This window comes from Pezoporus occidentalis, unplaced genomic scaffold, assembly GCF_034315485.1.
Source record: "Pezoporus occidentalis ecotype Australia unplaced genomic scaffold, CSIRO_AGI_Poc_V1 ctg27, whole genome shotgun sequence".
Classification (NCBI taxonomy): domain Eukaryota; kingdom Metazoa; phylum Chordata; class Aves; order Psittaciformes; family Psittacidae; genus Pezoporus; species Pezoporus occidentalis.
Window position 1 is genome coordinate 328,340 of NW_026914611.1, and position 20,970 is coordinate 349,309.

Consider the following 20,970-nt stretch of genomic DNA (forward strand, 5'->3'; position numbering starts at 1 on the left):
AGAAATTCACTGAACCATAGAATTACAGAATGGTTTGGGCTGGAAGGGACCTTTAAAGGTCATCTAGTTCCAACCCCTCTTGCCAGGAACAGGGATTTCTTCAACCAGATCACGTTGCTCAAAAGCCCATTCAACCTGTCCTTGAACACTGCAAGGGATGGGGCAGCCACAGCCTCTCTGGGCAACCTGTGCCAGGGCATCAGCACCCTCACTGTAAAAAATTTTCTCCTCATGTCCAGTCTAAATCCACCCCTTTTCAGTTTAAAGCCATTGTTTTTTGTCATTAAAGGCTCTGGTAAAAATTCTCCCTTTATCTTTCTCATAAGCCCCCTTCCTGTGCTGAAAAGCTGCAAAAGGCCTTCCTGAAACCTTCTCTTCACAGGCTGAACAACCTCAAATGTCTCATCTTCTCTCCATATGAGAGGTTTTCCATCCCTCTGACCATTTTTATGGCCCTCCTCTGGCACCCACTCCAACACATCTATGTCTTTCTTGTAGAGGGAACCCCGGATTGCAGTGGGGATCTCATGAGATCAGAGTAGAGGGGGAGAAACACTTCCCTTGACCTGTTGGCCATGCTCCTTTTTTATAGAACCGAGGATATGATTGGCTTTATGAACACGTTACTGGCTCCTGTCCAACTTTCCATCCCGCAGTATCCCTGAGTCCTTCTCCGCAGGGGTGCTCCCAATACATTCATCCCCTAGTCTGCATTGACACTGGGGATTACCCTGACCCACAGGGAAACTCTCAGAATGGGTTTTTCATCCTGTAAATTCAGATACCATTCAAAAAGCTATCTATATTTTGACATACTTTGTAGTGGATATAAGCATTCCCTGTTGACCTTGAAACTTCAGGAGTCTCTTACCAGTCCTCCTTGTAGGATGTAAGCCAGTTTGGCCCAAACTGAGTCCTCTTTATGCAAGAAGAGGGCAGCTGCACCTTTTAGGATGGGGAAATGTCTTATCTGAGTACAGAAAGGCTCACACACCACCATGACTTAGGCTTCAGATCTATCTCTAACATGACTTCCATTGAGCTGCTGCTACAGATCATGTGCATGTCCATGGTTAATGTGTGTGTGGCTAAGCTAAGACCAGCAGTGATATCTGGGAGAGTCTCCATGTGTAACACGGAAAGATGAGAGGATGAGCTCAGAACAGCAAAACCTGTAATCCATACTGGGCCTTCAGCTGAATCTTCTCAAAACCCTTTCAGTTTAAGACATTACCTCTTCTTCATCTTATTTTAAATTCCCTCCTCAATGTTATCTATCCTGCTTCTCCAGGCACAGCTATCTTTATGAATTTGGCATCCCACTGGCATGTGTCTCTTAATTTTCCTCAGACTTTTATGGTGAGATTCCAGTTATATGAATAGTGGTTCCCTCACATGCAATGTATTTTGCAACAGCTATGGCACCTTTCATGAATAGGTTCAGGATGTTCTTATTTTTCAGACCTTTTTATTAGAAGAAAATGTCTACAGATTTTAGTTCCAGCTGGAGCACTGCCTCCTGTGTACATGGGTCACCTTATCCCTGTGGAGCAATTGGACCATGGCTTCATTCCTGGCCCAGGTACCATGGCTGTTCCCTGATCTCTGGCTCTGCCCAGTCTTTCCACTGCCCCTCCACTGTTTCTGTCCTATTTACACAGTGAGCTTTGCACTGTCTGGGATTCTCTCTTATGTTGCTTGTATATTATGGGCTGTAGGCTTTTCTGTAATGCAAAATAACTCCTTTGTATTTAATGCTACATTAAACACAAATATGTTAGGTAAACTTTGCATTATATGGTGGGTTTATTGCAACGCTGAAAACTTCAAGCACGTCAGAATTGCCATTAGATCAGTCTCTTCTTCTGTGTATGTGGCCAGAAGCCCAAAGAGACATAACTGCATGACCACACAGTTCTTGTGCAGTATGGGTGCTACAATGACGACAGTCTGTGACCCTGCACTAGGCTACAGGACAGGCTTCACTGTAGAAACTCTCCTTTAGCACGGATGTGGACCTGCAGCCTGGCACAGCTAAAACATCTCCTGATTTGTCTCTACCATCTTACCAGAAAGATGACTTGTCTTTTGCCTGACTTGCATCAGTTTGAATTCAAAACCTTGCCACAGTGGCTGAGTTATGCTTATTTGCCCCTTAATTTGGGAGCCCCAGAAAGGAGCATCTTGGTTAGGGAAGGATATTGGTCAGGAAGGACTACCAAGCAAACAACTGTATTTAAGCCGTCTCAGTTCAGGCTAAACTGCTAAGAAGTCTGTTAAGTTACTGACAGAATCATTCTTCACAGCTGTCAGCCCTTATCCATACACTAGAAGGATCATTAATACAGCTAAAATGGAGTATCTGTCACTCTTGTGCCAACACACAGCATACTTTCCATAAATACTACTTAAAAGGGCTTCAGTCAAGAGTGTGACTTAGTTGCTTCAAAGGACAGTAAAACTTTACTACATTTGACTTTTGTCACTGCTACAAGCTTTTTAGTAAAATTCTGTACCAGCATTCCTAATGAGAAGGCAACATGCATTTTCTTGCTACTTAGTGTCAGGATGAGGCAAAGGAATGATAAAATAAGGACAGCTAGGAAGATAAGCGAGTATCTACTGCATTTTAATTACAAAGCTAATAAAATTAGATTGGCATAACTCAAAATCTCTTGCTGTTACACTCAAAAGTAATGTGAAAATATGGATAGAAAAAATTAAGAGAAATTGTTTTTTCAAGAAGCTATTTTATAAACATTACCGTTACTAAGTTTAACCCATTTAACTGAGTACTGCACTTCTCTGACACTGCATATTGGTGAAAAATAGGCTAAAAAGCATCTCAGCATCATCTCTAACCATGACTTTAAAATACCTAGCTGATTTTATCAGTTAGCAGCTGATGAGTTGCCCAGTCCTACAGTCAGGTTTTTCTGCTCATTTTTATAATATTAGGGCTCATTTCTGAGTCTCAGAGAAATTGCAGTTTACTTTTGTGTTGGTTTTTGGTTTTTCTTTTTATTTTTTTTTCCCCCCTCCTTTTAATTTCTCTTGTGACCTTCAAGGTAAATTAAAGATTTCTATTTTTCTGTTTTTGAATTGCCAGAACCCTTTTCATTTTGGAGTTTGCTCCAGCTTTTGATTAATATTGTTTCTTGACATTTAGATTTGAATTTTAATGCTATTACACTTTTTTATTTTTGCTGATTGACTCTAGATTATATTATTTCTCTGGATATGTTTTTTTTTTTATTATTATCGTTTTGTTGTTTTTTTTTTTTGTGGTAGCTTACAAAACTTGTGCGTAGATTACTCCTGCAAAAGTAGTGGCATTTGTATGAAAACATGTTGCTAGCATTTAGATAATAAAGATCAAATGGCCCGAAGTCCTGAATTTAATTCTGTGGAACCTGAGCCTGAAATAATTCATCTAGACACTAAAGGTGAAATTGCAGTTCTCAGAAGAGAAGTGGTTTAATTCTGGATATACGTTTTCCGTACTTCTCTTGGCCTTGGGTTGGAATAGATGAAGACTGTAAAAAATAATTTCCTTTTCTATAATTTTAAAGGTATTATTTTGGGGTGTTCTAGCTTGATAGGGACCTATTCTAAAGCACTTTTAAATTATATAACCGTATCAGATGTGCAACAAGGGACTCAAATGGGAGTCACTTCCTGGCATGTCTTTCCCTGCCTTTTCTTGTATTTTCCTCAGTATGACTTACGTTATGAGAAAAGAAGGATCTCAACTGGGTGAGATGCAAAAGGTGAGGGGCACCTTTTTAATTTTTTAAATATACCAACTCTGATTCCCTCTGTTCTGCACCTTATGCGGTCACTTACACATGAATGAGGGGATGTAAATTGGTTCCTTTGGCTTACTTCAAATTCTAATTTCAGCTAAAAATGGTATAAAAATCAATCACAATGGAGTTTGGGTAGGGTTACAGTAAAAACAAGGCACAGAAGGTGATGGGAGAATTGAAGTCTGTGAACTGTCATTTTCAAAGAAATCTTTTACTAAACCCTAATATTGTGTAGATACTTGGTGACAGTTTATTAAAACATAGCTATATTGTAATGATATTATTACGCTGCACATTCCCCATTGATGATACTTTATAAATTGCTTAAGAAAAAAACTCAACTGAAGAATATGAATTTTGCAGCTTTTTTCAGCTGCCAGGCAAACTCTGCTCTCAAATTTGGTAACATTCCTGCTTGGTGTCTTGATTTTTAAGTACATGTTCCAAGGTCATCTCTTTTTTTCAGACTGTAATGGATTTCTCAGGTTTCTCAAACATTATTTACATGTTTAAATTCTCATAACAGTTTTGGTTTGACGTTGGGGGATACAAAAGTTGATTTAAAAGGTGATTGGTAAAGAAAGAAAAAATAGCATTTCAAAGTTTTGTTTTGCTTTAAAAAGAACAGATTTTCAAAATATTTTACAACGCCAAGCCCTTCTGCTGTTGTCTTCTGGGTCCACTGGCAAATAACAAATTCTTTACTCTGAAACTGTACGAATTATCAGAGAAGTAGCGAAACGGTCTTATAGAAAGGGACTAAAAGTTTACGCAATTGAGTGAAGAGATTTTTAGCATGCTCTAAACCTCTCATTTTGCAGTACATTACCCCAAGCATTCTGGTGGCAACAAAGCAGTCACCCTACAAATGAAGCAATTTTATTTCACCTGCCTATTGAAATGCTTTGATACTGTTGGAGGAAATGCCACATTTCCTAAGGAGGTGTTAGGAAAGAAAGGAACTACAGACATTTTTGACTAATGGCAAATGTGGGAGAGGAAGCCTGCCATGTTTCTGAAGGTACTGGTTGTCAAGGAATATCTACTGGTTCTTAGAGGGGAAAAAAAGTGTTAGAGGAAAAAGTGTGCTTGTCACTTATGACAGACACCTGTGAAAATACATCAGGCTGCTCTGTGAAACAGATTGTCAGTACAGCTCTAGACAAGCCAGGTCAGGTACAAGAAGCAGCCTTAAAATGCCAAGTTGTTTTGTCTTTACTGATAAAGTGTCTTAAGTTAGCTAATGTGGTTAACTGATTGAACAATTCTTTTTGGTGTCTCACAGAGCCTATTTGTCAGGGTACATATTAATATCTTTACAGACTTTATATGGCAGCTAGGATCTGTAACTCCCACCAGGCTTGTCTCCATTAGTGATGTGGGATATGGTGCCATCCTTTGCGCATGTCCCCTCTTTCTTAGTCTGAACTGGGCTCTGCAGTGTTAAAAACGAACCACACCAAAACAAAGCCCTGAACTATTCATTAAACAATTTTAAAAGAAAATAACTTCATAAGGTTATGATTAGTCTATGCAGAAACATAAAATGTTGAGGAAATGCCTCTGCTGAGCCCTAACTGTGTAACTAAATTCTTTTTCCAAGCATCTACTGCTCAGCAAACCATGATTTATTAGTCTTCGGAGTACTAATACAGAGGATTTCAGAGTACTTCAGTCTCTGTCAAATGAAGGGATGGATGCATAATCTTAAAAGCCACATCAGACATGTTACAAATGAAACTTCTAACAATGACAGCTAATTAATTATAGCTCATGTAAGCCACAGAGTAAAACTGATTTTAGCTTTTGCATCGCACCATCATGCTTTCCTATGAAAAAATTCCCTTTTTTTCCTCAAACATGTAATGAATGTGGGGTCTTCAATTGGATGTGTCTTCAGGTTGGGTCCTCAACATCTTTATTCTCTTTTCCATCCTCTCCATCCATTCATTTCTGAGCCTAAGGACAGAAACATGGATTAGCTTGCCCAGACAGTTTTACAGGGAACAGGTTAATACCCTTCATGTTTCCCACTGGTGGTGTGCTTTGGTGCTTATTCCCAGTTGTCATGCAGGCTGACCTGCCCCTTTAGAGTGCTTGGCTGGATAGCACTTGAGGACCAGTTCTTAAACCCCGATGATGGCTCACCTGAGATCTGTGGTTCATCTTCACCATGCCCTCAAGTGCCTGTGTATGCTGGAGTGACTTGTCACCTGCACTGGAGATTGCCTGCTGCCACCTGCTGGGTGGCATCACCCGACATCTCCCCAGCCGCCTCCTCCTCAGAAGTGCCTTAAAAAGAGTGCTGCATAGAGGCTACTGAGCACCGAGTGGCTTGGAAACGCTGTGTGTGTTGAAAATTCTGCTAGACCCATAGTGCACAGCTTTAGGTGATAGATGGCACTTTGTGTATTTTGGAGTGTTTTTTTATCTTAATATCTAGGTGCCACAGAAAGACTGCCTCAAATAGAAAAGACAGAATTTCACAATTGAGGACTCAGTCAAGACACAAAGATCATGTTAGTTACGAATGGATAAAACGTGCTAGACATAAATGGATAAAACATACTAGACATTAATTCCAGTGTTCTTTCATCCAGTGTTATTCATGCAAGGCCACCCTTGCTCTTATATCTTGAAGCATCAATATTAAAGAGAGGTATGAGGGAGATTTTGAAAAATAAAAAATGTTTACTCATTGAATGATCTCAAACCAAAATACCCATATTTGCAAGAGCCTACAACTTATGGAGACTTCATGTGAAGTAAAACTACTGGCCTTGCTGAGGACTGATCTTCCTCATTGTGGCTGATTAAAGTAAATATAAATGATTGACGTAAATACAGCTATGGATCACAATTGCCTTGGCCAGTCAGTACACTTAAACTGTCTGCTTTATTCTGGATTTACCTTATTCAAAATCAAGATAATGAATTCAAACTATGTTCTTGTGAAAACAAGGCTATAGAGAAAGAAGGTGGGACAGGTATACATCTGTGCTACGTATGCTGTGAACATAAGTCTTGGTGTTCAAGACAAACCTGCACTGCTAGATATTGTCCTGGTAACTTCAGAAAGTTCTACACTTCAGATCCATTTAAGAATAAGAGTGGAATAAGAGTGAATTATTCTCTTATTAATCATTATCTTATTCTCTAAACCATATCTTAGACATGTTAGGATTAGCATGTCAATTGGGGAAGACACATTATTTTCTAAAAATCTAAGAAAAATATTTTCAGCTTTCATTGCATGACTTAAATATAGGTATCACTTTTCTTTAAAAAAGAATTACAGTGCAAACTCAATATTTCTGGATGCAAACTACCCACTTTGTTAGAGCACTTCTTTGCTGACGTTCTTTTTCAATCTGCAGATACCGAGTTTGTTGTTCAATAGTCTTTTCCCAGAAGTTCCTCAGGTCACTAGTTTCACATCCTCTCACTTCATGACGTACGTATTGGCTATTCATTTTCTCTAAAGGAGAAATCTGAAAAAAACATATAACAAGTTATTGGTTCCTTGTCTGTTTTCATGGCTAAAGCACACTCTTGCTGTTTTGGATTTTCACAGCATGGGGGTCACACAGTTTGGTTTTGGGTTTGTATTTGTCTTCTTTTGAAGCATCAGGATAACAGTGGGCATGACTCACTATTTCAGCTTTTCATTCCTAGTTATGGCACTTGAGAATATGCTGTCTTCAGTGATCTAAATTCTTGCTAATTGACCTCAAATATATCTCACTTCCACCTGCCTACAACCTTTAAGCACACATTACAGGGCAGTTCTGTTGTATTCTCTAGTTTGATGATTAAGATACTTTTTACCGTACTCATAAATCGGAAGGAAATACAAAAACTGCCAGATCTAGTGGGATTTTTCGCACTGTTTTAATGACCATAATACGATAAAGTGACCATTATAGATTAAAACAGGGAAGAAGAGCCCTGGTGATTTGCTGTTAATTTTTATCTTACCTTAACATTATTCAGGATTGGAGAAATTTTTTGTGTATAAAAGTACGTACATAATTTTATAAGATGTTGATTTGCAAAAGTCAATTTGCTTATTAAATATTTCTCCCTTTTCTGCAATTTTCAAAACAGAGCAAATTCATTGAATATATTTGAATATCTGTGACAATTCTGTACTCCCCCCCTTCATTTAATGTCACCATAAAAATAAATCTTGGAGTGAATTTTATCCTAGAAATCTATCTGTCTCAGGATGACAGTCATAGGCTAACAGTCAAGCACCTGTATCCCACATTACAACCAGAAAGTCAATCATTACTTTCAAAACTTCATTAAATATGGAATGAGTATATCTATGTTGCCTTCCAAATTGCTGTGTAGTTTTGCATGAATATGCCATTATAATATTTTGCAGAACTTTTTTTTTTAAATGTATTTAGAACTCTCTCATGCATTGTTTGAATTCATGGCAATTATTTGTAATTTATTTTAATCAGAGCCATAGAGAGCTAGCAAACAAGCCCCTCAAGGCTAGCTTGGAAGAGCTTGAAGAAACTGCTGCCATTCCCCTGCCAGGCATTGTAAGAAAAGCAAAATTGGGAATTGGTAATCTTTAGAAAATTTAATTTAGAGATTTGGCTGTTCTGTGAAAAACTGTGAGACATATTATGAATACTCTATGAACAGAAAGCAAAGACAGGCCTTTGGAAAAGGTCCCTTTCTTGCTGAGATTTCCCTGTGACTCTCCTGCGGCTCTCTATAAAAATCTCCATACATCTTATGGCCAAATGACAGAAGCCCAGTATTTAAGCATGATTTTTGCAGGAAAAAAAATAAAAATAAAAATTACTGAGCATTTTTTTTCAGGTTCTGAGCAAATTATAGGTGGATGTATAAGTGTTTGCATCAGTCTGTAATGTGAATTGCAAGTACTGCTGAACACCTACAGCTGTGCTACAGGATAATTCTTTGGCAAAAGTTTTCTTAATAAGAATATGTGTTTCTATAAAATATATGTATTCTATAAATATCCAAATATATATTAATGCCAACCCACATTTCTTCTCCCAGGTAGCAGTTACTACCTTTTTTTAATTTTTGTGTAACAGATCTAGAAATATATGAAAAATACACAGTGACAGCCATCTAGGTGTTTTTTAGTCACCTAAATTTTAGCCATGTAGTGGAATTTCCTCTCCAAGAGTTAATCTCTAAGAATAATACTATTTCTGAAGAGCAGCAAGTAAAATTCCCAGATATCACTGAGGCTCCAAAATAAACTGCCAGGAAATAATGTTTCTTGGTTTCTTTGATCAGAAGTAATCCCAAAGCATAAGAATTTCCACCTTCAGAATAATTATGAATTCCTGTTTAATACACTATAGATGTATCTTTTCTATATATATGAGGGTGAATATCTCTCCTGAATAAGGCAAAACTGTGGAACTCATTGCCATGAGGTATAACTGAGTCCAGGTGTATGTTTTTATGGTACACCTATCCTTTACTAGTTTTAAGTACTCTGCCTCCTGGTTTGATCGCATATATTTTTGTTGCTGGCTTAAAAGTATAGAACAGATGTGCCTCTCCAAAACCCCTCCCCACAGCAAAAAAAAAAAAAAAAAAAAGAAAAAGCTTTAAACACAGTGAAAGAGAAGTTCGGAATTAGTTTTCATTGTTATTCACCTCACATCTGGCACTGGATGTTAGAACACTGTTGAGATTACTAAGGATGTATAGTCTACACATTACAGTTCAGGTAGTTTTTCTGGGTGGGGGAGTAGGAATTAGTGCTTTTCTCTATTATCTGTAAAATTTTGTTTTTATGTGCTTGCTCAGGCATACCAAGAACATTGTCCAAGCCTTGTATTTTGTGTTAATGTATGGATACATGGGTGTTGAATTTTCTCTTACTCAAACCTTAATCTTCATTTTGTTTTCCCCTAATACTGGAGAACTGTCAAATATGTATCAAAGCACCTTAACTTAGAATTTCTGCATCATTATTTAACTGATCCTTGTATATCCTTGATAAACATGTGTGTCAATGTGTCAGCATTTGCTTTTCTGAACTGTAAAATCATCCTATCCTAAATTACCTTTTATTTCAATCTGTCTGTTTGAGTGTGCTCACGGGCTGATTATAGGAACTGCATGATAACTCTGCTAAAAAAAAACACCTAATTTGCTTTGCCTTTATGCATTATGTGCCTAGGTGTTTGAATTCACCTCTGTTCTGCCATCCGTCTCAGAACTGTTGGCCATAAGCCTTCAGGGTTGTGTAAGAAATCAGAGATATTGAACCTAATCTATCAGTGTTTCACTTGTCCTAAGATTGATTTTTCGTACTAAACCCTCAGCAACGGAAACTCTTTATTTTCCCCTCCTACTACATTTTTTTTTTCAGAGGTTAACAGGACAAATGCCTGTATTGTGGCTTTCCACCAGCAGTTATCACCTGGGTACACATTACTTTCATGCCTAAAAACCTCATTCAATGTAGTTAGCAAAAGGGACATCATGTAATATGGAAAGAGAATAGTGGAAAAGACTTAATGAAAGCAACCTCCAAAGCAGCCTTAACAAATAATCTCTATATATGATACAACAATTTGGCAAAAATACACTGTTAAATCATTTAGGTCATTGTAATAATGCTTTTATAGATCTTGCAGTTAGGTCTGACTTAAACTACACTGAACAGCTAGGACTAAATGTAGGTTTATTTAAGTCTCTAGTGACAGTCCTTTAAGGCAACAATAATGTGAGCCTCTTTGGTAATCATTTTTGACAGAGTCCTGTTTGCAAGCTGGTGAACAAATGTAGCTGCTCAAATGAAAAGAATAACTGGGTAAACTCTAGGAAAGCTTTATCCTATAAAAGATGAAGATGATTATTTTTAGATTTTAAAATTTTGTTATTTATACTGTTTGTTAAACGATGTCTTAGAAAGGTGGGGGAGCAGTGACACTAGCACTGTTATCTGGATCTCTGGAAAAATTATGTTTGCAGAACAAAAGAGGAATGTAAGATCAATTTGATGTGACATCTTGACTTTTTGTAAGTAAAAAAAATCAATAGTTTGAGGCTGGAACTCACTGATTGTATGAAAAAACATTACCATGACAAGAAACATAATGTTCCGTGGAAAGAATTGGAAGTCACAAGCTTCTTAGATACAAAACGGTATGTAAGGAGAAGTGTAGGGCTTTTTTTTCCTGTAGTAGAACAAAATTATTATTTTAAATGGTTTTTAAAATTTACAGAGCACCTATATGCATCAGAAAAGCTATTTTTTCCACCTTCTTATGCTTCTTGCATAGCACAATAAGTTTTCAGGGTGTTATGCATTTTCCTAGAAATAATACAGTATTTTATTCATCTACATTTTCATGGACCTTGCTTGGAGACTGTGCTTATTATATAAGTGCATTTTATTAATAAAAAAATTGCATAATGTATGGGAGAGTAGGCTATTTATGCTAATGTTGATGTTCGACTTTAAAACAATGAGAAATCTGCTTTGATTTTAGAAAATTGGACTAGTAATCACAACCATGATTTCCATTTCTTCCCTTGCATCTTGAATACATAATTTATCTTCTGCTTCTGCAGGTAGCAGCAATTCACATCTCAAAGGGCTTAATGAGGTTTGCTTTGAGATCCTGGCTGGGGAAGCATACCTGTTTCAAGTCTAACTTAGGTCTTTAGACCCTAGGTAAAACCCTTTCTGGGCAGAAGAAAGCATTTTAATTGAATCTCCTGTGTGCTTCTGTTTGTGTGGCAGTTGCATAGTGCTGTTTCTCTCATGAGCAGCCTCATGTATTCTCAGTCAGGAAACTGTTGTCTGGGTATAACTCCAGTCAAATTAATGGGATTTTTCCATGCAATGGGAATTTTATGTGTATGAAAATGCCAACCATTCTGACATGTGACTGAACAATACTAGTAAGAGTTACCTGTGTGCATGAGTTACAGGTGTGCATTTAGCTAATCAATTCTAACATGCAAGCTAAAATGTTTGCACTCAGGCACTATGCAGCAGCCTCTATTCAACCATTTTATCTTGGCCCTAATTCTGACAGGTCATTATTGCTTTTCTGTGAAAAGCTAATAGGTCTGAGTCTATTTTCCCAATCTCGAGAATACCTGTTCTTAAAATGCTTTGAGCTATTACAAAATTTGGACCTTTTCTCATATGAAAAAGCCAGGTTGGATTTAAGGTCCCTTTCAACCCAAACCATTATTCTATGATTCTATTATATCATACCCTTTTGATGAAGTAACATAATAAGGCAAGGCTTGCAGCAACTATGTGGTTTTTGAATCTCATACTGCTACAGTGGCAGTATCAATGACTTTGAACACCACACACTCCAGGTGTTTTCTTCTGTCATCCTCATCTGTTAGGCCTCAGTTCTCTTTATCTGCTTTCACTCTTCCCTGGCTACCAGACTCCAGTACAGTTGAATTATCAAACTGGAGGGAACTGATTCTTTGCCTTGCTTTTCTGTACCAGAGGGCTCAGCAGTCCTCTGGCTGAGGGTTAAAATTCTTAAAACCTTTTGAGCAAAACGCTTGAGGAATCAACAATTGAGTTTCCCTCCAGGTCATCCATTCAATTGTTATTATCCTAGCTCTGCTCCTGTGCCTGTTTGTTTGTTTAGCTTCTTGCTCTCTGTCACTGTGCAGTTCTCGGTGAGACTCTTTCCTTAGTCCAGAGCCAAGGGTTTCCACAGGAGGTCACTTCAGGTTTTCCTTCTCCACCTTCGTGTCTGCTGAGCTTCTCCTCCTGCCCTGTTCACCTCCCATGCCAGCCCTCTGGATTAACTTGGCTGACTGACACCTCTATTTTCAATCATTTTCCCAGCTGATTTCCCCAGGTCTGTTACTCCCTCTGTAAATTCTCACTCCATTTCTTGCTGGGGCTGCTTTTCTCCCCAGCTGCCAATGCTGATATCACCAACCTTTTCCTGGAGCATCTTTTCAGCTCCCCTCTGCTCCTCAGCTTCTCCCACTCCCTGCGCCTGTCTCTCTGTGGTGGCTGCCTGCATTCCCACACATCCTGACAGCAGTGCACACAAACAGGACTGTGGTGGTAGTTGCACAGAGGCGAGCATCAAGGAAACAAGCATTCATAAGCATCACCTAACACAGAATGTCCAAATACCTTCCCTCAGCTTTCCATAGATTCGTCAAACTTTTTTTGCTTTTAATTTCAACATCTAAGGCATGTTTAAAACAGCTGCCTATCTTGTATGATCAAATACTGTTTCTGATCACTAGATTTTCTCCATTGCCAGGTACATTTGAAGCCTGATCCTACGAACTGCTGAATTCAGAAGATCAAGTATATAGCATAAATTATTCTAGAACCTTGAGCATATTTTGTTTTGTTTTGTTTGATGTTTGAGTACAGAAGGACCTGATGGTGTAGGATCAAAGAAGATAAATCCTGCAAAAGGCTCATATTCTTCATCAGATCATCCAGTTCTGACAAAACATGCAAAAGAAACTAATCCTGATTCATGTGAAGGTGTCTATCATCAAATTAAAAAGCCTCTTGGCAGCAGATAGCTGTTAAAAAATGCTTGTGAGAGGAGTGTGTGTGCAACCTTGGCTACTGCTTAGCCTATAAGTTAAGAATATATAGCCACATATCCTTCTGTTTTATCCAGGGTTGTGGCATGGAAATTGCCCGTAAATATTTTTTTTCTGTATCAATGCTACTCAGCTTCCTTAAAATGCTGCTAAACTGGGCACTTGTCACTGGTATTTTCCTTACAATCTCATCTTTCCTAGCATAGACTTTAGTGAGTATTAAAGTTAGTGAACAAATGTATTTCTTGTTGACACTACTATGAAAAACTTGCTACAACCCCCCAAATACTTGCTTACCTTTGCAGTTGAACTCTTCCTGCAAATAAATCCTCTGTGTGACACAAACAAAAAAGGAATATGACCACTGCAGCCCTGGCTTCTCCAGTGTCACAGGGCAGTAATGAAATGCATCCCTTTGTGCTTTTTATTTGAAGTGAGGGTAACGTAAGTCCTTCATTATATCAAGGCTATTTTGAACAGAACCAGCAGCAAGATAAGATCATTTAATGAACTTTGCAGCCCCCTGCCTGAGGTGACCATGAAACACAGGTCCCCTTGAGATTATGCATCCCTCCTACACTGGCAGATACCTCAGAGAGCATGACTTGGCAAGTACTGAGAATTTTCTTTAAAACATGTGCTAGTATTATCCATTTTAATATTTATCCTGTGAAATTTGAAAAATTCCACACTGCTATCTTAGCTTTAATGGAGGTTGAAATGGTGTGACAAATCACACTTGGTTTTGCATTACAGGGTGACTTACAGAAGTATGCAGTGCTTTGGAGCTGTTGATCTAAGGATGTGCGCTTGATTATGACCTATAACACATTCTGTTCTCTTCAAGGCAATCGTCATAGGAATTGTCTGTTTGGTTAACATTAAACGACAAAATGCATTGAGCCAGCACTAGTTTTACCATTTGGAGTTGTTACAACTCTATTACAGATAAGCACTTATATCGTTACATTTCCTTTTCTGAGGAAAATATTTTGTAGGTTTGATTGATGACAGATGTATGCGCTTATCTGAGTTTTCAATAAATCCGTCTACACTGCTAATAAACCATATGTGACTGCTGGCTTAAGTAGTATTTATACCATTGCTGATTATTTTAACCTTCCTTTGTTGTAATTTTTCAGACCTTAAGTAGCAAAAGCAGCATCTATATAATGGTTGCTTTCTGTAGTTTAAATTTAAGTATTTATTTTTTTCTGCAGTCATCTTTACAGGAGAAATCCCTGAGCAAAATCTAACAACTGCAGCCTTTTCATGTAAAGGAAAATTTCCAAATACTGGTCAGTTTGTTTAATTCTTTAAAAATGTTGTTAACTTTCTTCAATATGTTGTTCCATCTCATAACTTATGAAATCACAAAAATCAACTCTTCCCTCTAAGCGTACGATAATAACAATGGTAACCTTGTCTCAGAGCTTTTGATCCTAGATGCACTGAAAAAAAAAGTATCATAGGTAAAGTTGATTGCTCTATTTTTGGGACATCAGGTCAAACTCTCTCTGACTTTGAAAATCCCAAGCAAATGTAATCCGCTGGGTGAATATTAAAATAATACAGTATTACAAAAATAGGTTGGTGCCCAAGCTTGGTACAGCAGTGCTAACCAACCGCAGTGCTGCAGAACAATATTTTTGCTTCCTTGCCATTAGACTCAGAGCTTGAGTAACTTCTCCCTAAACACATCTAGATAAACTTACAATAAATCAGAGTTTTGTTTTTTTATGTTACAATGTAGGCAATACCTACCCTAGACATTCACAAACATCTCATTTCAGTAGGACACTTCAGTGTTCAGGTTTCATCAGACCATCAGACCAGAACACTTATTTCTGGTGCATTAGTATTTCTGCATTTGTGCAGATAAGATGCCCTGTATAAAGCACAATCAAAATGTGATAGACGTTGCGTACGCTCTGATCATCTCCAGTAGATTAGATACATCTTGTATGATACATGCTGACTGAATTTGCAATGAACAATCCATAATTCATGGTAGCATCTTATGTGACAATAAATTGATGACCAGCATCCAGAAATCCTGGCAGAAATAGTACTCTGCTGGGCTACCCATATCTGAAGAAACAGACAAATGACAAGTGTCTGCAAAGACGTAGTTTACCCTCAAAAGGAGGGTAGGGATCAAGTACGCTTTTAGATAGTGAAAATTATTTAAGCCGTTTGTTTACTTCATAAGCAAACCTCAGAGCTCCTTACCCTAACCTGCTTGTATGACAGCACTCATCTGTAGTTTGTAAAAGTTTTTGCAAACACATGCTTAACATCATCAGTAGGGACCACAGAAGAATCTGTAAAATGACTGACAAAAGTGTAAACTCTTGGAAGGGCTGAAATGTTACTTCTCTGCAGCAGTTAAGCCTCTGTGTTCTGCTGTGTGCTGTTGCTATTAGAGTTGGAAATAAAAAGTAGCAATCAGCTCTTACACTTAAACAAGTAATCCTGATATGTTTTACTTGTATTTTGTCCATTTGGCCCCTTCACTCTGTGTGTATTCTTAGACCTGATGCTAAAGATAAGGATGTGAAAGCAGAAGACATCATATAAAATGTATATAAGACCTTGCAGCAACCTTCCAATACAGAAGGGGCCTACAAGAAAGCTGGAGAGGGATTTTTTCTAAGGGCAAGTAGTGGTAGAGAAGTGGAATGGTTTTAAACCAAGAGAAGGTAGATTTAGATTAGATATTAAGATGAAGCTCTTCACGATGGGGGTGGTGAGACACTAGAATATGTTGTCCATAGAAGTTGTAGATGGGACTTCGAGCAACCTTATCTAGTGAAAGGTGTCCCTGCCCATGGCACGGAGATGGGAACTAAGGTCCCTTCCAACCCAAATCAGTCTGTGATTCTATGATTCTGTGATTCTTCAAGAACTTGTTAATTAAATAAATATCTCATGCTTCTTTTCTCTTTGATGTTAGAGAAAATAAAACCCAGAGCACTGAGCTTTTAAAGCAGGTATTGCACCATATTGTTGGGCTGTCTTTCTTCTCTATTCACCATGCATCTGGTATTCACATTTTCTCATTCTTGATTGATGCAGTGACAGTCAGAAAGTTGTGAAGAGGGATTTTTGTCAACACTGGACTTTCTTCTCGTTTGTCCAGGAGCAGAACAGGTTACAATAGCTTTAGTAACATCTTCAAAACTTCACAAATTCCAAAATGAAGTAGATGACTCAGATGGCAGGTATGAGCCTGATCAGTTTAGGTGTCTGTCTTCCCATGAAAGTTGATTATTAACTGGTTTTGATGCTCCTGTAAATATTTACAATGTGACGGTTTTAAAATTTGTCTTTGAAAACCATCAAACTGGAGCCTTTAATGGGTCTAATATTCCAAAATATTAGCAGCAGGCAGGAAGTTCCTTGATGGCCTGTCCTGCAGTCACTCTCATGTGTCTGTGCAGGGGGCCAGTGCTCCCCTGTTTCCCTGATGCACATGCATTGGTTTGAACTCTGTGATGCTGCACGGGCACCTCTGAAAGTGCATCTGGAGAAAACAAGATGCTTAGAAGTTTCTAACCCTGCCTACTGGGTATGACACTGAGTGTCTGATTAAAGTATATGGGGAAAATTGTGACTGGGCAAATGAATGGGTCAAATTAATTTCAGCAAGCTTTTCAAACCATTTTTCCTTTCTTGGGCTGAGCTTTGAAAGCAGCAGGGACTTATTTAACTAACAGAAAAAAAAAAATTAAGACTAAGTAGGAACTAGAATTCCACTTTACACACAAGAATACCTTTTATCTACTCTGAATTTTTCCTCTGAGCGCATTCTGGATGGTACATGCATCACATCATCCATACCTAAGACACACAATTATTTTCTTTCTAATACCTCTTGTAAGACAATCTCAGGGTCAGTAAAGCAGCACATTAAAGAGATGACATGTTTTACTAGCTGAACTGAACTTCTTATTGACACCTCTTACATGACATCTGAAACATTTATAGAGGTTGTTTACTGTTTACTGGAGTTGTGATACTGCCTTTGTGACATAGATCACAACAAAATAATTATTTAAGATCCATTAGTAACTTTTAGTAATTCTCTTGTAGTTGCCTGCCTGCAGCTTTTTTGAGATTCTATTTTACCAGGAATGTAAAGTTTTCAAGCATCTTAAATTGCATCAGGCTGAATTTTACCCACTGGATCTGCTAGATACACAGATGCTTTCCCATGGAAGTGTAATTAGCCTGGCTCCTTGCACTGCAGGGGGGAATTCTGCTACAAAAGAAGGAAAAGGTTTCTGGTGTCACCTGCTCTCAGCATTTCCATGTGTTTGAAGCCACCTTGAAGTCCACATCAAATAAAGTAGACCTCTATAAGGACATGTCCAGAAAGGTTTGTATGATGATGGGTTGATATGTTTGCCTATAAATTTAGCTTGGATGTTTTTCCTTCTTAATATGGCACTGGAGTTAGGAACTCAATTGCTGTAGACACCCTCAGGCATCAGTATAATGAATCCAGGGAAAAGGTTTTTGATCCTCTGTTAAAATCAGCCAATGCAGAGCATACTCAACTGCACATGCTGTTTGATCTGGGGTTGGAGCTGTTCTATCCCATAAAAACCATGGAGACAGAACAGTTTCTCAGTGGGGTAATGCAGTCTTCTGCTTTTTGTAGCATTATATTTCCTATCTAGCAAAAATTTAGGTGCTTCAGTTAGATAAACAGGATGAAATGGAGCTGTTGGAGATTTCAGACTTGCTGCTAGAAAATTAATGATGGTCCACAGAGTCTTTCCTATCGGTATTAATTTCCATAGGGTAGTGCCAAGGAAAGTGATAGGGAAGTACAGAGTTAAGGCAGCACGTTAATTGCATGGATTTTTATCTTCTTTTAATACTGATCATAACTTAAGCCTACAACTGTTTTGCACCTGAGGCAAACGCTACACTCAAGCAGTTTCCAAGATCATCTTTAACTGAATTTGAACAATTTTACTTGGGATGAAGGTAAGGTAAGAAGAAGGATGATTAAGGTCCCTGTACATCCCTGTTTGCTTTTAAAAGTAAAATTCTGTGGTCAGAGTGTCTGTGTAAGTACCCGACAAGTGCTATAGCTTTACCGCTGCTGAACCCCAGTTTTAACTAAAACTCAACCTACTAACGGGCATAAATGTACTTAGATGTACTCACTTTCCTTCCACCAGCATATCAGAGGGAAGGGATGTGTCTGCATTACATCTCAGGGCACCTCTGTGCTACCCAACAGTCCCTTACAAGAGCCAGATAACTGAACTGAGAAGCAGACTGTGTTTTGCTGCCTCTTGGCTCCTGTTAAGTATCAGTTAGCATTAAAAAGATAGCCCAGACTTTATTCTGGCTAGCCTGAGACTTAGGGGAACATGAATGTGAGATCTGAGGGCCTATTCTGCTTCTTGTGTGTGCTTCCTGATTTTAACTCTTGTACTCAATCCAGTAATGAAAAGTAATGTCGGATGTGAAAGGTTGTCACCAACATGTTTCTTGTAAACATTGAGACACAAACTGACTATTAGCTCTTAGAAGCTGCCATTATAAAAGTCTCTGACTAAAACAATCCTCAGTGAGCAAAGATCGCTAGCAAGATTACAAAGTACCAAGTATGTGTTAAGTAAAATTCAAGTCATGGCAGATTAAGATCACATATTTACGAGAGCGCAGGGAGTGGCCTGGGCCATTACATAGCAGTGGACATTGGCATCCCAAGCACTGCAAAAGCTCTGCTCATTTGTTTGCGAGACGTGCTCTGTGAATAGCTTGGAGACAAAAATCTGCCAGCTGCGAAACAGCCAAACTCAAAGGAGAGATGAAAGCGAACAGAAATATTTTCTTGTTCATTTTCCTTTTCATTAGTGCATATAGGTAATGCAAATTAGCATAGATGATAAAGAGTGTTAAGTGTGAGTGCGATGGCAAATTAGACCACTTAGACCACTTCCTAAGTATGTATTTAAATGCCTGATACTATGTACTAAGAGTTAAAACTTTTGTCCATAGTTGTTGGAAGACCGCAGTAACTTGGAATTAAATGAATACACAGTAGTCGAATGAAAAAAGGAAATGATATGTTGCTGTTGGCTATGAATATTTTTCTGAACCGAAGCAGAATAAATTCTTTGCTTTCCTGTTGTGTAGACATAGCTTGATGGCAAAATTTTAAAATGCTTAATATGTTAAATGTATCAATCAAATTCATCTAAGGAACCATTATATCCCTCGGAAGTATGAAAAGAACCTTCAAAAACTGTATTATCCCATATATTCAACTTGAAGTCAAAAGTTCTTCAGTGTAAGTCTGACCTATGCTAAAGTTGTTCTGGAGTTGAATTATCCAGAAAATAATCTTAGCAGGAATTTAAAATCTCTCTTTGCAGGAAATTTTGTGATCTTGAATAGGCTTCAGGAAATTCTTAAAAACCATGTCAGTGTGTGTGGGTGTTCTCAAAGCACATCTCTCTACTTGTTTGAGCTCTGCTCCCTGGATTTTCATCTTGTCTTCCTTCCTATTCACTGTGGAACAGAAGTGTTAGTGGAGAGACATGGGTGGTGTCACTAAATGCCCTGCTCCTAGCCTGTATTTGTTTTCCTCTTGTGATGCAACTCTGTAGCTGATCACCTTCCTGACTGCATAGTAGAGATAAAGTGTTGGAAGGCTGAAACACACAGTTCAGATATGGGCTTCAGAAAGCCACAGGGATGTGGGGCAAGAATACCTTTGACAGAAGAGACCAATCTGCTGTTTATTAACCTAGCTAAAAATCTGGATGTACCCCATCCCTGACGAACACAACTGGCAAACTGGTAACAGTGCAGGAGGAAAAGGCTGAGGTACTCCACAACTTTTTGTCTCAGTCTTCACTGGTTTCCCACATTTCTCGAGTGGATGGACCCTAAGTCAGGGACTTGGACACAAAGGCCCTCCCACTGTAAGAAAAGATCAGGTTCATGACAACCTGAGGAACCTGAACATACACAGTGATGAGATCCATCCCAGTGTCCTGAGGGAATTGGCTGCTGTAGCTGCCAAGCCACTCTCCATCATATGCAAAAAGTCATGGCAGTCACATGAAGTCCCTGATGACTGGAAAAGGGAAACACAGCACCCATTTTTAGAAAGGGTAGAAAGACAAACCCTGGGAACTACTGACCTTTTAGCCTCAGCTCTGTGCCTGGGAAGATCATGGAGCAGATCCTCCTAGAAGCTATGCTAAGGCACGTGGAGGACAGGGAGGTGATCTGAGGCAGCCAGCACAGCTTCACCTGAAGCAAGTCCAACTTAGTGGCCTTCTATGAAGGAATGACTGCAAGTGGACATGGAAAGAGCTATGGATGTCATCTATCTGGACTTCCGTAAGGTCTTTTACACAGTCTGCCACAAAATCCCTCTCTCTATTGGAGGGACTTTGATTTGGTGGGTGAACTGTTCAGTGGATAAGGAATTGGCTGGATGGCCACAACTAGAGAGTACTGGTGAATGGCTCAGTATCTGGATGGAGATCAGTGATGAGTGGTGTCCCTCAGGGGCTGGTATTGAGACCAGTACTGTTTAATATCTTCA

General features: G+C 38.6%; 1 protein-coding gene across 1 annotated transcript; it reads right to left on the reverse strand.

The window, feature by feature from the left end:
- Nucleotides 1-3,310: 3,310 nt before the first annotated feature.
- On the reverse strand, nt 3,311-13,765 carry LOC134166680 (protein FAM240B-like). Its single transcript, XM_062624567.1, has 3 exons — nt 13,683-13,765; nt 7,143-7,300; nt 3,311-5,768 (listed from the first exon to the last, which is right to left on the reverse strand). The coding sequence occupies exons 2-3, from the start codon at nt 7,280-7,282 to the stop codon at nt 5,690-5,692; spliced, it is 219 nt and encodes a 72-aa protein (XP_062480551.1). The 5' UTR covers nt 7,283-7,300; nt 13,683-13,765; the 3' UTR covers nt 3,311-5,689.
- Between the last annotated feature and the right edge of the window lie 7,205 nt (nt 13,766-20,970).

What these genes read in the sequence shown, in the direction of transcription:
- LOC134166680 (XM_062624567.1), bottom strand. Translation starts at nt 7,282, where the DNA reads ATGAATAGCCAATACGTACGTCATGAAGTGAGAGGATGTGAAACTAGT. An exon ending in CAAAGAAGTGCTCTAACAAA is followed by an intron (nt 5,769 to 7,142) that starts GTGGGTAGTTTG and finishes TTCTGTCCTTAG; the next exon opens with GCTCAGAAATGAATGGATGG.